The sequence below is a fragment of the Quercus robur genome, chromosome 2 (assembly GCF_932294415.1).
Source record: "Quercus robur chromosome 2, dhQueRobu3.1, whole genome shotgun sequence".
Taxonomy (NCBI): domain Eukaryota; kingdom Viridiplantae; phylum Streptophyta; class Magnoliopsida; order Fagales; family Fagaceae; genus Quercus; species Quercus robur.
Window position 1 is genome coordinate 59,761,841 of NC_065535.1, and position 15,525 is coordinate 59,777,365.

Below are 15,525 nucleotides of genomic sequence, written 5' to 3' on the forward strand. Positions count from 1 at the left end.
TACAGATTGCTTCACCCATTTCTTCCATATCAACAAAAGAATGTTGACACTATCAATGGCTCCAATGGCTCCTTTGGTCCCCACGGGCACCTATCTGCTGAGAGCAGTTTTTTATGTTAAGGTTTTATCAACATATACGTGTGACGGTGTGAGTGAAGTCCTATGCTAAAAAATAATGATAAAAGTAAATGATTAATATAACATAATTGGGCCCAAAATCATAGGCTTAAGTTTTGGGGTTAGATGATGTTATTATATGTTATATTAACTACTAAATAGGTATGGGTGTAAATTCGGGTTAACATGTCAGGTTCATGTCATGTCGAGGTAGGGATATTCGACTAAATAACTCAACTCGAACCCGACCTATTTAATAATCGTGTCATGATCCTTCAACTCTAACCCGACTTGTTAATAAGGTGAGTTGACCTAACCCAACCCACTTGACACGCTCAATAAACGGGTCGTGTTGGATTGAAACGAATATAACACAAACCATTTTAACCTATATAATATTAAATATAACATCCATCTAGAAATATTGTTTTTTACATCCCAAAAGTAGTGCATACATTTCAAGTCTTCAATCCACATTCAAAATAACATAGTTCAACAAAAATATAACACCTATCTAGAAATAAGTTCTTTACACCCCAAAAGAAGTGCATACACTTCAATCCAAATTCAAAATAACATAGTTCAACAAAAATTTAATATCCTCAGGGTTTGTAAAGTTTCAATTTCCAATTATATCCCTTGTAAGTTTTTATAATTACTCACTTTTCTTTTTAAATTTAAAATATAAGTTGGATATAAAAGGTATTTGACAAATCTAAAATAAAATGAATATTTATTTGTTATACTAGTTAAATTGGTTGTATTAAATGGGTCATTTCGGATTGACACAAATAAATTTACGTGTCAAACGTATCTATTGTAAGTTACACAGGTTGACCCGCTTATAGGTTGGATATAAAAGGTATTTGACAAATCTAAAATAAAATGAATATTTATTTGTTATACTAGTTAAACTGGTTGTATTAAATGGGTTATTTCGGATTGACACAAATAAATTTACGTGTCAAACATGTCTATTGTGGGTTACACGGGTTGACCCGCTTATAACATGTTTCTTATCATATCGCTATTGTGTCGCTTTCAGGTTGACCCGTTTATGACCCAAACCTGCTAAAACTCATCCCTAACTCGCAAAAACCCATGTCGTGTTCACGAGTTGGGTCAAACATTGACACCCCTATCAATAGGAGTTATTCCAAGATTTTCTCTCCCCAACATTCTCACTTGTTTTTAACCGATTTGGAGCTATTTTCCTCCAATTTACTATATGATGATTAAAGAGACTATCCATATGTAGTTTTAATCACATGACTTTTTTAATGAATTATATGACTTATATATATATAGGCAAAGCTTAGAGAAAATATAACTATATTTTACAATTGAAGTCCAATTTTGCGTCATGTGTCATAAATTATTTATTTTTAGAGTTTTATTTCTTAATTTTGGAGTCAAATGTGGAACCACATCATAAATATCCATCCAAGTGAGTTATTGTATACAAAAACCAAAGTATCTAGAATTAATGAACATAAAAATAAATAAATAAAATTGAAATTGGATAATTTACATTTTCTACTTAATAATATTATTACAAGACTTCTTAAAGAGTTTAAAAAAAATTATAAGAATGACTATCAATAATATTTAAATTATATAGGTAAGAATTATACTATGCATCTTTTTTTTTTTTTTTTTTTGAGGAAAATACTATGCATCTTAATATATATCTTTTATGTAATTCTATGCATATGTATGGGGTTATAAACTAATTTAAATAATACATAAGGATGATCTTGTAAATTGTCATGTTGTAGGTCGGTGGAAATTCCTCCAAACTATTTGAGGGACGCTATCTATTTTTTGTAAGGATCATTCTCATTATTTTCTCCCCTTTTTTTATCACAATGAGAATATGCCTTCTTGCCTTATATGACAAGTTAAAGATGTGTGTTGTCATGCCAGTGAGGTGCGATCCCTCTTGCTGTTTTTTATATATTTATAATCCCACTACTTGAAAAGGAAGAGAGGAGGAAGAGAACTTCCTCCTCTCTTCCTTTTCAAGTAGTGGGATTTGATTCCATTGTCCTTGACAAAGAAGTCCTTACGCCAACAGTCTATAATTTTATCAAATTATTGCTCTTTCCACAAAGGCAGAAGATAAGTTCTTCCAAAGTGCAATTCCTACCCTTATCCTATCATTTAAACATGACTACAAAAATCAATAAGTCTAGAATTTTTTTTTTTTCACAAAATTATTCACAATCATTGAAGTGGGGAGTTGTAACTAGTAGACAATAAAGTGGTATTAGTAATAAGCCTAAATGATAATTAATAATATCTTGACAATTCATTGATTGTGAAATTTTTTTGTAAAAAAAAGTGCACCCATTACTCACAATTATTACAAGCAAGTTGACACAAAACACAAAAGCGTCTTTAAATAGTTGTTATATAAGTCTGTAACCCATACAATTCATATGAAAGTTTAACATAATATGATTTTTTTTGGTCTAAATATGAAATTTGATAATTATTAATATTGGAAAAACTAAATTAAATGACGATCCACATGTCAAAAGAGGAACTAGTCCAATAACACTTGAGAAACAATTGCATATGCTTGTCACATAACAAAGGAGTAGGCAAAGCATTACACATCTCTATGCTGCCCAATTCTTCCAGTTCCAAGGCCATTTTCTTTTTCGAACCGATTAAATTGCACAGTACACCATTGTGGACAAGGATGTAAACGAGCTGAACTCGAACTTATAAACAAACTAGATTAAATTTTCAAGTTTGGTTTATTTTATTGTTGAACAAACTCAAGATTGTTCCCAAGCCCCTTGATTAACTTATTTTTTTTCTCATATATAATAAACATCATAGCTATTTTTTTTATCCTTTTTCACTAATCTATGCTAATAATTAATAAATGGATTGTAGTTGAAATTATATATTACTTTAGCTAGAATGATTTTTGTTATGAACTTATAAAAAAATAGATAACCAATATTGTATTGTTTATATTTGAGTTTGACTCATTTAATTATCAAGCCTAAATATTGACTTGAGCTTGGCTCATTTGTTAGATAAATAAATATAAATAAGTTTTCTTCAAGCTGACATGGCATTTTTGTAAATCGGAATTTCATTGGACAGATTTTTCATCTAATTTTCGGACAATGGCCATTAAAGTTAACATCATCAAGATGAACAGTAGGGTGTAAATGACTAGATTTGTTACAAATTGGGTAATAGTTGTAACTTTTTATAGCTTGGGGGTGTAAAAAGTAAAAACACAAGTATCCCTATAGTTGAGATGTCTTTTTGCAAATTACCGTAAATAATAACTGTGTTTCACTTTTTTGAATTTTTCTAACTTGCAGTCTCCGCCAGCACTCACGACTCATTGACCGTTTGACACGTAAACCACTTTCCCTTATGAAGGTGTAGGAAGTTGCAATGAAGAACTGTGTGGCGCTTGTGGAAGCCCAATTCAGTTCCTGATTCAACCATTTTTTTCACACCGTAATCCATTGGTACTCTCTCTAACCTTTTTCAAAATAATTCTGCAGCATTCACTTCGCTTAGAACTTTTCTTTTTGTGTTTTTTGGATAGTTTAGAACTATATAATTTCTATGTATCTTTTGTGGGTAGGTGTGATTATTTTCTAGTTTCCTTTATTATGGTTAATCTAATCCCTTCCCATGTTAAAGGTAGCCTTCTAAAATGACCATGTATGATTTTTTTTTTTTTTTTTTGTGTATGGACATAAAAATCGAATTTTGAGTAATACCCTCTGTTTTTGTTAGGCCCCTTTGGTTAAGTGAAATACCAAGATTGATTTTTTGAGTGTTTTGCTGCACTTACAAGGAATATAGATCATAATGTTTGGTTTAAAATAAATATAAAGAGGATAGTATAACAGACTAATGTGAGATTATAAGACGTGTTAAGGTGCAAAACATTGTGATGGAAATAACTAATTTGAGAAGATAGTTGTAGCCTAGATGATGATGTTTTATAACTGATCAGTACTAAAGACCTAGGAATTTTGCAAAGACTGGGGATTAATCGTTAACAGACTCCGGTAATTGAATTTGTTTTTCTTACAACAAGTGGGGGAGAAGGGATTCAAACACAGATTCTCTTTCATAGGAAAACCAGACAGTGTCATTGAGCCACAAGGCTTTTGGAACCTCTGGTAATTGAACTTGTTGGTTTGATTTGTATTCTTCATGTTAGTATACAAGACTACTGCTTGATGTGGTTGATGGAGTTGATTCAGTCCAATTTTCTAGGATAATCAACCTTTACCCTTGATGTCATATATACTCTGCCCCGTTTGCTTACTTTCTATGAGAGAAAATGAACAATGGAAAATAAGAGAGAGGAAAAGAATAGAATTATTTTATGCTGTTTGGTTATGTAGAGAAAATGCAAGGAAACTCGACAGAAGAAAAAAAAAATGGTAACTTTTCTTCTTGTTACTAACTTTCTATTAAAATATCATCTATCTTTGGAGGGACAATTTTAGTTACATGAGGAAAATTTTGAATCTTTTCTATTCCCTCACTATTTACTAACCAAACAATGAAAATAGGAGAAACTCAAAAAAATTTATTCTTTTGTTTCCTTAGTGGCAAACCAAACATAGTATTAGTATAAGTCTGTGAAGGAGATTTATGTGTATAAAAAGGCCCCTCTCTTTTTTTCATGAGATTAAGATATATATGCAGTTATGTTTTCTCTCTTCATAAACAATGAAATTGCTGCCCCACTGGAATATTATAACCCTTGTCCTTTTTTGAATGATATCATTCTTTAGTTATTCTTCTTCATTAAAATATACAGTAAGTAGAAGCAATGGAACAAAATGTGGAAAACGTACATGCTCCTTCCAAGGGTTTGTTACAGAGTGATGATTTATATCAGGTACTTCATTCTCTCTTTTTTTTTTCTTTTTTCTTTTTTTTGTTCAGCTTTTCTTGATTAAATTCGCAATTTTGTTATTCAATGATGCTGCAGTATATCCTGGAGACTAGTGTTTACCCACGTGAGCCAGAATTTCTGAAGGAGCTAAGGCATGTCACTGCTAGTCATCCAAGGTAATTGTTCTTCTTTGTAAATTGTAACTAACTTGCTAGCTCTTTCGTGTACTCTTGTCAAGGTAATTTTTTTGGTGTTTAGAAACATCAACAAGAAATGCAACTTCTGCATGTTCCTTTGAATGAGAAAACCAAAAAAGGAAAGACAAACAAAAGGTGCAATTAGAAGTTAATTATATTGAAATGACTTCAGGTATAAATGGATAAATGTAACTTATCAAATTAAGATTTCTAGAATTATGAATGCCATGGAAGGAAACAGAAAAAATTAGTTCATGTGGTATTTGAATACCACCTTAAGAATTGGTGCACAACACAATCAATGACTGGCATATTGTAAATCATCTAACTGGTTCAGTACTTGGTGACTAAAGAAATACTGAAGTTGTTTGTATCAACCAACCATTACTGATTTTAAACTGACTAAGCGGGGACTTTCAAGTTTCTTTTTTCTCTTTTTTTCTTTTTTTTAATATCTCTTAGCATTCAGAAAGATAATTAGCTTGTCATTTCCTAGGGCAATGATGGCTACTGCACCAGATGCAGGCCAGTTGATGGCCATGTTGTTGAATCTAGTAAATGCAAAAAAGACAGTTGAAGTTGGAGTCTTCACAGGATACTCTCTTCTCCTCACTGCTCTTACAATTCCAGAGGATGGCAAGGTCTGTAATGGATATTCTTCAGTGAGAGCCTTATACTTATCTATTAAACTACTTATGGTTTGCCATATAAAACTGCAGATCATAGCCATAGATGTAAATCGGGAGACATTTGAGATTGGGTTGCCAATAATTAAGAAAGCTGGTGTTGCAGACAAAATTGATTTCATTGAGTCTGAGGCTTTACCAGTTCTTGATCGGCTATTACAGAATGTAAGGAGGAACTTTCTCTTATTATTAGTCTTCTTTCATGTTTTCCACAATGAGCTTGTCATGTTTCTTTTTCTGTCTTTCTTTTTATGGCTGTGTGGGGGATATGCAGCACGAAAATGAAGGGAGTTTCGACTTTGCTTTTGTTGATGCTGACAAGGTTAGTTACCAGAACTACCATGAGAGGCTGATGAAACTGTTAAAGGTGAATGGCCTAGTTGTCTATGATAACACACTCCGGAAAGGATTTGTTGCAATGCCTGAAGCGTTGGTTCCAGAGCACAGGAGACAGGACAGAGAGATTTCAATTGAGTTTAACAAATTTCTTGCAGCTGATCCTCGCATCCAAATTTCACATGCTTCAGTGGGTGATGGCATCACAATCTGTAGGCGTCTCTACTAAATGACTTCTTGAAACTTCTCTGCATTTTACTTGCTTTATGAGGTTGAACGTAAATGCTCCTGAACTACCTCGCTTAGATTATTAGTCCTTAAGATGGTATATGAGTAATTTGGTTTTGATTGTAAATTGAGTTTGAATGTCACATGATTTTGGAATCACCTTAAGTTGGGGTTGCTAAAAAACAGATGGCTCAGTCACTTATTCCTCCTTATTTACAAAAAGAAATGTTGACAATTTCTCTTTTTTTTTTTTTTTTTTGGGTGAATAAGGTGATATTATTTATAATTTAAAAAAAAAAAAGAATCAAACAATTACAGCTCAAAACCCCAACACTGGCAGCAGGGCTGCCAACCGGGAAGCAAACAAAGAAAACTCCCAAAACAACACAACACAATACAAACCCAACCCTGCTCAAGCCTAGCCTATAATGATCCAATATTTCACCTGGATTCTCAGCATAGTAGAGAGGCTTGTATCACTGGCAGAAACCTTTGCATGGACGTATGCCCTAGCTCATCATCTTACATCATTCAAAATGACTTTTACCAATTGATCCTCTAAAATAAAAAAGTTACACATTTTTTATACCATAGATTTCTAAAAGCTCTAACGGTTAAAAAAAAAACACTATTATCTGTATCATCATTAAATATTTATTGTTTTCCACCTCATTAAAGGAGGAATAAGTGTATGAAGCCTTTTGTTTTTTTTTTTTGTCCATATGAGTTTGAATGTCACACAAATAGCACTATATCATTAGAAGAAAAGCAGATGGCCAAGGTATGTGGCATATCTGAGATCAAAACGCGTTTTATATGTAATTGAATATTAGTTTCTAGTGTGTTTAAGTAGTACAAAAGTGATTAACAAGTGGTATTATTGAAGACATAAGACTGCTCAAGAAACTACACAAGAAAAGCTAAAACTATAAATCTCAACACTTGCTCGATACTTGTTGATCTATCGAGATTGAACCTTGATACTTGCTCAACACCTCTCGATCTATCGAGCCTCGAGTAACTTGAATGTAAAATTCAGTTTTTGGCCCATGATGACTTGGCCTTCTAGGGATTCGTGTACTAGGGTTCCAGAACATATAAAAGACATATTTTAAAGCCGCCATCAGAGAGACAAAGAGACTCATGCATAACAGGAGTTGTTGCAACGTTTATGCACCTAGGGCTTTGTGCGAAGCTACTTCCGGTTCATCCGAGCATGGATTGAAGAACTCTGTAAAGTTACAACAATCAAAAATGTTGTTTTGGAGTTAGTCACGGATAGGAAGATTCATGCAAAGAAGAAATCTTCTACAAAATCAAGTTCAATTGGGGATTATAGCTGAGACTGGTATAGCTCAATAGGTTCTATTATAAGTAGGTACTTCAAGATAGGCATGTAGGGTAAGATTCCTTGTACTTATAGCTGGTTTTTCTTGTTAGAGCACGTTTGGTAGACTAGAACGGTAATTACATAGGAATAGGAATAGATATTACAAGGAATACAAAATGCTATAATGTAATGCTTATTACTATTCACTAGTCATAAATCCACACATTGCGTGTGATAATTTTTTTTGATAAAATACTATTTTAGTCCCTAGACTTTATAAAGAGTTTTTTTTTTTTTATAAAAAAAAAAAAAATATATATATATATATATATATATAGTTTTATCATATTTTTCATAATCTTGTCTATAACGTTTTTTTTTTACCATTATCATATATTTATTGGTTGATGATTTGCATAACATAGACATTTTTAAATAAAAGGTAGAACTAGTCATTAAATTTTCTTAAGTCATGGTGTGTGTGTGTGTGTGTGTGTGTGTGTGTGTGTGTGTGTGTGTGTGTGTGTGTGTGTGTGTGTGTGTGTGTGTGTGTGTGTGTGTGTGTGTGTGTGTGTGTGTGTGTGTGTGTGTGTGTGTGTGTGTGTGTGTGTGTGTGTGTAAAATTTCCCTAGTTAGAGTTTGATTAGTTTTAAGTTTAAATTTTTTATTATTATATTATATTTAATTGTTGATTAATTATTTAATTAAGTGAATGTAATGGTTGATTTTATTGCACTATATAGTTTTCAATGTCCTCTGTATAGTCATCTCTATTTTATTTCTTACTCCTCTTGACCACCTTTTTATTTTCCAAATAATGGTTATTAATTGACATTTGATTTCATTTCTTTTTTTTCTTCCTTCATTTATTCTTTATTACTTTATATGTTTCGTTGCTAGTTGTAAAATTTATGGTTATTAATAAGAAATAGATATCATGGATGGCTTAAGTAGTTATAGATGTAGTTACGTTAGTCGTAAGTCAAAGGGTTTTTTTTTTTTTTTTTTCAATCTAAATTTTCAAGGAATTATGAAAGGCATTTCTCTAGTTTGTTCTCAATCAATTAAGATATCCACAATATATTAACAGAAGTAATAATGAGCCTTAAATTTTTTTTAATGTATGAAGTTGTTAGATTAGTGGTATGTCAAAGGTTTTATAAAAAAAATTTAAAAATAATTCCAAGGAAATGTAAAAGGCCTTTTTTTGAAAAAATAAATTGTGACTTTTTGAATTGTAGAAATATGATTGTTTTAATTACCTTGTTTATAGATTTCATTATTAAGTTATAAACATCTAAATTAAAGTAGATGAATATGCAAATGCAAAATTATATGTAAAGTTACAACTACACAAGATCAATATGTATAGATAATTTTTTTTTTTATATTCATGAATCATTATTTCATTGTTTACTTATAAATATCTAAATCAATTTTTTTTTTTTTGAAAAAATACCTAAATTAAAATAGATGAATATATAAAAGTAAAATTATATGAAAAGTTAAAATTACGCAAGATGGACGTTTAACCACTTGTAGATGTGTGTTTTTTGAAGACTAAAAGTATACACTATTGCTTTAGTTAGAACTATATAACTATGCAAATATTGTTGCGAGTGGTTCCATCATTTGCAAATTATCAAGTTTGGTGGCCTTACAAAACATATATTTCATTTTGCAAAAAACTTTACATGAACTCATCTTTTGTGGCAACTTTTTTTTTTCTTTTTGCTGAAACAACTTAAGAATATTAAGACTTATGTTGACACATGTGGTGGTTGTAAAACACGTCAGTGATATGAAAAATAAAAAGGTTTAAATATTAAAAAAAAAAACATTTTTAGTAGATTGTAATATAAAACATTTTTTTCTCAGTATTTTATGTAACTTTTCCCATAAGATCAATATTGTTAGCATCCTTTAAAGATGATACATAATATTTTTGAGAAGAACAAGAAGATGAAGCAGAGACAATGCTAACACATAATATAAAATTATTAAGTTTGCATGATTTAAATTTGTGGCAAAAAAAATATTAATGTATCTATGATAAAAGTTTGTTGAGGTCTAAAAAGTTATAACACCAAGGCCCAAAAGGAAAAAAACAAAGTGGGTGAACCTCATATAAAAGGGTTGAGCTCACCACAAGAGAAAAGGATGGCCCAAGTCCATCAAAAGAAAGATTTGAAGCCCAGAACCCACAAAAGGACAGGCCTTAGGGCCCATGAAACGGAGGGAAGAAAGGAAAAAGTCCAATCCATCAAGATCAGAAAATCAAAGAAAGTTCAGTGGAAAGAACTGGGCCGGGATACCCAGAAACTGCCAAGGGCTCGGGATCCTCGAAACATGCAACACAGTTAGGATGAGATTAAGACAATTCAAAAAGAGCACCAAGAAACACAAAGAACGAAGGACAAATACATCCTTCTCAGTCACCCAGTGATGCAGAAAGGAAACAGAAGGCGTGGAGAATAACAATTCATGAACAAGGGGCTGGTACCTCGGGCAACCCAGAAAGAAGAACTATAAAGAGAAGTAGCCGAGAAAACCTCCAACCTGGTAGGAATGGATTCGGCTCACCTGGGAAAAATGACAAAAGAAGGACAGTCAAAAGCTAAGTCTGAAAAAGGTAAGGATTAGAAGCCTAGAGGGAAGAGAGATTGGAGGTCAGGACACCCCAGAATGGAAAGTTAGCAAGAAACTTTTAGGGAAACAGCACTAAAAGAAGCAAACTATGAGAAACAAGGAAATGATCAGTCATCAAAATGGCTGGCACAACGTGGGCTCTGGTACCTAGGGGAGCAGAGGAAGGGAATCAATGGTATCCCGGAATTCTAGAATGACGCTATAAAAAAGAGAAGCAGCCAACATTGAAGAGGCATTCAAAAATAGTGAATCATAACAGAATTATTAAGAAAACTCTATCAAAAACTCAAAGAAAGTAGTAAAAGAAAGACGAATATCGTCCGGTATCTCGAAACAGCCATTATAGAACATACTTGGATTCAAAGGGATTCAAACTTTGCAAGTTTTAGAGGTTTAGATAGTCATCTAAGTTTGTAATTTTTGAGCTTATTTGAACCTTGTAATACGGCTTAGTGAGCACATTGTGATTTATAACTAAAGAAAGTAATGAAACATTTCTTAGTGTTTTAAGGATCCTTAACGATATATTCGTTTCTCTCTTTATTACATTGTTCCTTTACTGTTTCTTGTTGTTCAATACATATATATTCTTGCTAGTATGTACGTATTGTAGGATTTTTGCTCTGTGCACTACTTGGTTTTGTAAATAGCCCATTTAGCTGCGGTGAACTAAGCCCAGTCCCCTTAAAATAACAACTCAAAGGCCTAGGGTCCTTGCTTCAACTTGGGCCTGGACACTTTCCAAAAAGGACCCTCACAAATTTTTTATCTAAATGATATATAGTAGTTCATATTTTTTTAGACTTGATTCAAAAAGTTCATTCTCAATAGCATTTTAAGTCTACAAATTGCTCAATCTATGGGCCTAGACACATTCAAAGGTTGCTATCTAAATAATAAATTATATGACCCTTTATCACGCAAATATATTGATTTCCCCAATGTATGGTAAAGGAAGACAAGTTTGTGTCTAGCCATATTCTTGATTTGTACTGCATAATGTAGTAGTATGGAGGATGTGACTAGATTTAAATATTGAATGAAATAAGTTGAGAGGAAAAAAGAGTAAAAATAAAATATATATCAATAAACATCGAATTATCTAAGTCATTCTATGTAATATAATAACATTATATTATTATATACTATATGTATAATGCAATAAGATAATATTTAGTCAAAGAGAATATAAAAGATGATAACTTAAAACACAAAACTAAATTGCACAACCCAAAGTAGAATTCTAATTAACACAAAAATTCATCAACCTAAAGAATTGATGCAATAAAAATAAAAATAAAAAAATCAAACAAAAAATGAAAAACAATTTGAGAGTGAGAGAGAGAGAGGTAACATTTTTTGTGTGAATAAAAACTACTGAATAGTTAAACCATAAGAATAACTATTACATTACAATACCTATTACAGTCTACCAAACATACCCTTAGTAGATTCTTCAGAAGTGGTGACTCGATATTCACTTTGTGGGGTTTTGCTAACAAGGGTTTCTCATCGTGATCAAATCAACATGTCAAACTTAATTTCTACTGCACTCTATTTAGTTTAGTAATTTAATTGTGTCTTAATCTAATTTGCATGTAATTTGACCAATTAACCAACTTAGTTAATTAGATTAATTAAATGAGGTCAATCTATAACCTAACAAGCAGCAACCAAGTGCAAAGCAATAATGAGACAATCAAAACACAAATCATTAAAGATGTTACAAAGTCTTTTTGTTATAAAAAAAATATGAGAATACCTTCGGTCTGGAGCTGGCAGAAAAGGGCATGTTTATGCCATCAATCAGGAGCTGCCACGTCAGACATTTAATGAGGAAGCAATACACTATCACACAGGATTATAACTCAATTAAAACTAAAATCATCAAACACGTATCAAATCAGAAGTAGAGACTTGGAGAAACAGCACCAACGCCTAACCCATTCTTGAAATACTATCTATTATCATTAAATACCATATCAAGGCTCTCTACTATTTGTCAAATTAGTTTAATTGGAAAGATTTGAACTTAAGATCTTCCCTGACCTCACTGCTCACCTTTACCATCTTAGCCAGGGCCCAAGGACCTTTCCACTATTCAATTAATTGGAGCTGTTTCTCCAGGTCTCTGCTTCTAATCTGATACATATTTGATGATTTTAGTTTTAATTGAGTTATAATCCTGTGTGATAGAGTGTACTGTTTCCTCATTAAATTTCTGACGTGGCAGCTCCTAATTGGTGGTATAAACAAGCCCTTTTGGGCCAGCTCCAGATAGAAGGTATTCTAGAAAAATATTATTTTCACACTGTTTTCCAAAGCTACCTCTAACCACTAGCCATTTTCAATATTAAAAAAAGGGACCAATTTGAATTTTTTTTAATATTGTTTGGAAGCATTATTGATATGAAGTGATCCGCTTTCAGATTTTCATTGCATTCTAATAAGTTTTTAAAAAATTAAACGTTTTGCTCAAGTAAACAAACGAGGGAAAAAAAAAAAAAAAAACAAACACTCACTAAGTTGTATCCAAACAACGGCAAGCAAAAAAAAAAAAAAAAGCAAAAACGCAAACGCAGGAATTATAAGTTGTATCCAAACAATGAAATTGCTGGCCCGCTGGAATATTATAACCCTTGTCCTTTTTTGAATGATATCATTCTTTAGTGATACTTCTTCATTAAAATATACAGTAAGTAGAAGCAATGGAGCAAAATGTGGAAAACATACGTGCTCCTCCCAAGAGTTTGTTACAGAGTGATGATCTGTATCAGGTACTATATCATTCTCTCTTTTTATTTTTTATTATTTTTTGTTCAGCTTTTCTTGATTAAATTCGCAATTTTGTTATTCAATGGTGTTGCAGTATATCCTGGAGACTAGTGTTTACCCACGCGAGCCAGAATTTCTCAAGGAGCTAAGGCATGTCACTGCTAGTCATCCAAGGTGATTGTTCTTCTTTGTAAATTGTAACTAACTTGCTAGCTCTTTTGTGTAGTCTTGTCAAGGTAATTTTTTTGGTGTTTAGAAACATCAACATGCAATGCACCTTCTGCATGTTCCTTTGATAGAGAAAACCAAAAAAGGAAAGAAAAACAAAAGGTGCAATTAGAAGTTAATTATCCTGAAATGACTTCAGGTATACATGGATACATGTAACTTATCAAATTAAAATTTCTAGAATTATGAATGCCATGGAAGGAAACAGAGAAAATTAGTTCATGTGGTATTTGAATACCACCTTAAGAATTGGTGCACAACACAATCGATGACAGGCAAATTGTAAATCATCTAACTGGTTCAGTACTTGGTGACTAAAGAAATACTGAAGTTGTTTGTATCAACCATTCATTACTGATTTTAAACTGATTAGCGGGGACTTACAAGATTCTTTTTTCTCTCTCTCTTTTTTTTTTTCTTTTTTTTTCTTTTTTTCTTTTTTTTTTAAAATATCTCTTAGCATTCAGAAAGATAATTAGCTTGTCATTTACTAGGGCAATGATGGCTACTGCACCAGATGCAGGCCAGTCGATGGCCATGTTGTTGAATCTAGTAAATGCGAAAAAGACAGTTGAAGTTGGGAGTCTTCACAGGATACTCTCTTCTCCTCACTGCTCTTACAATTCAAGAGGATGGCAAGGTCTGTAATGGATATTCTTCAGTGAGAACCTTATACTTATCTATTAAACTACTTATGGTTTGCCATATAAAACTGCCGATCATAGCCATAGATGTAAATCGGGAGACATTTGAGATTGGGTTGCCAATAATTAAGAAAGCTGGTGTCGCAGACAAAATTGATTTCATTGAGTCTGAGGCTTTACCAGTTCTTGATCAGCTATTACAGAATGTAAGGAGGAACTTTCTCTTATTATTAGTCTTCTTTCATGTTTGCCACAATAAGCTTGTCACGTTTCTTTTTCTGTCTTTCTTTTTATGGCTGCATGGGGGATATGCAGCATGAAAACGAATGGAGTTTCGACTTTGCTTTTGTTGATGCTGACAAGGTTAGTTACCGGAACTACCATGAGAGGCTGATGAAACTGTAAAAGGTAAATGGCCTAGTTGTCTATGATAACACACTCTGGAGAGGATTTGTTGCAATGCCTGAAGCGTTGGTTCCAGAGCACAGGAAACAGGACAGAGAGATAACAATTGAGTTTAACAAATTTCTTGCAGCTGATCCTCGCATCCAAATTTCACATGCTTCATTGGGTGATGGCATCACAATCTGTAGGCGTCTCTACTAAACGACTTCTTGAAACTTCTCTGCATTTTACTTGCTTTATGAGGTTGAACATAAATGCTCCTGAACTACCTCGCTTAGATTATTAGTCCTTAAGATGGTATATGAATGGTGTGGTTTGAATGTAAATGAGTTTGAATCTCACATGAATGGCATTGTTTGGTTTTGGAATCACTAGAAAAAAACAGTTGGCTTTCACTCACTTATTCCTCCTTATGGACAGAGAGAATTGTCAAAATTTTATGTATAATTTTTTTATGAATAAGATGATATTATTAAAACCAAATCAAACAATTAGAACTCAAAACACTAACACTAGCAAGTAGCAACAGGGCTGCCAACAGGGAAGCAAATAAAGAAAACTCCCAAACAAAACACCACAAAATACAAACCCACCCCTGCCTTGGCACAACCAGGCAAGGACTAACTAACAGACCAAACAAACAACACTGCACCCTACTCAAGCCTAGCCTATAATGATCCAATTTACGCCTGGATTCTCATCATAGTAGAGAGGCTTGTATCACTGGCAGAAACCTTTGCAGGGATGTATGCACTAGCTCATCCTCTTACATCATTCAAAATTTTCTTTCACCAATTGATCCTCTGAAACCAAACGATAACTTTGCAAAAGTTACACCATTTTTACACCATAGATTTCTAAAAGATCTAATAATTAAAATAAATAAAAAGCAGTACAATCCATATCAAACTTAATTTATGCTGCACTCTATTTAGTTTGGTGATTTAATTGTGCCTTAATCTGATTTGCATGTAATTTGACTAATTAATGAATTTAGTTAATTAGATTAATTAAATGGGGTCAACTATAACCC

At 32.6% G+C, this 15,525-nt stretch overlaps 1 protein-coding gene and 1 pseudogene across 1 annotated transcript; both read left to right on the forward strand.

The window, feature by feature from the left end:
• The first annotated feature begins 3,452 nt into the window (after positions 1–3,452).
• LOC126714287 (probable caffeoyl-CoA O-methyltransferase At4g26220) lies at positions 3,453–6,696 on the forward strand. Its single transcript, XM_050414376.1, has 6 exons — positions 3,453–3,620; positions 4,937–5,017; positions 5,111–5,190; positions 5,708–5,852; positions 5,931–6,062; positions 6,172–6,696. The coding sequence occupies exons 2-6, from the start codon at positions 4,949–4,951 to the stop codon at positions 6,460–6,462; spliced, it is 717 nt and encodes a 238-aa protein (XP_050270333.1). The 5' UTR covers positions 3,453–3,620; positions 4,937–4,948; the 3' UTR covers positions 6,463–6,696.
• LOC126714288 (probable caffeoyl-CoA O-methyltransferase At4g26220) lies at positions 4,951–14,904 on the forward strand (annotated as a pseudogene).
• Positions 14,905–15,525: the final 621 nt, after the last annotated feature.

Excerpts from the sequence above, each read along its gene's own strand:
- LOC126714287 (XM_050414376.1), top strand. The coding sequence starts at position 4,949 with ATGGAACAAAATGTGGAAAACGTACATGCTCCTTCCAAGGGTTTGTTA. Across the intron at positions 5,018-5,110 it reads AGAGTGATGATTTATATCAG|TATATCCTGGAGACTAGTGT; the intron begins GTACTTCATTCT and ends ATGATGCTGCAG. Across the intron at positions 5,191-5,707 it reads GTCACTGCTAGTCATCCAAG|GGCAATGATGGCTACTGCAC; the intron begins GTAATTGTTCTT and ends GTCATTTCCTAG.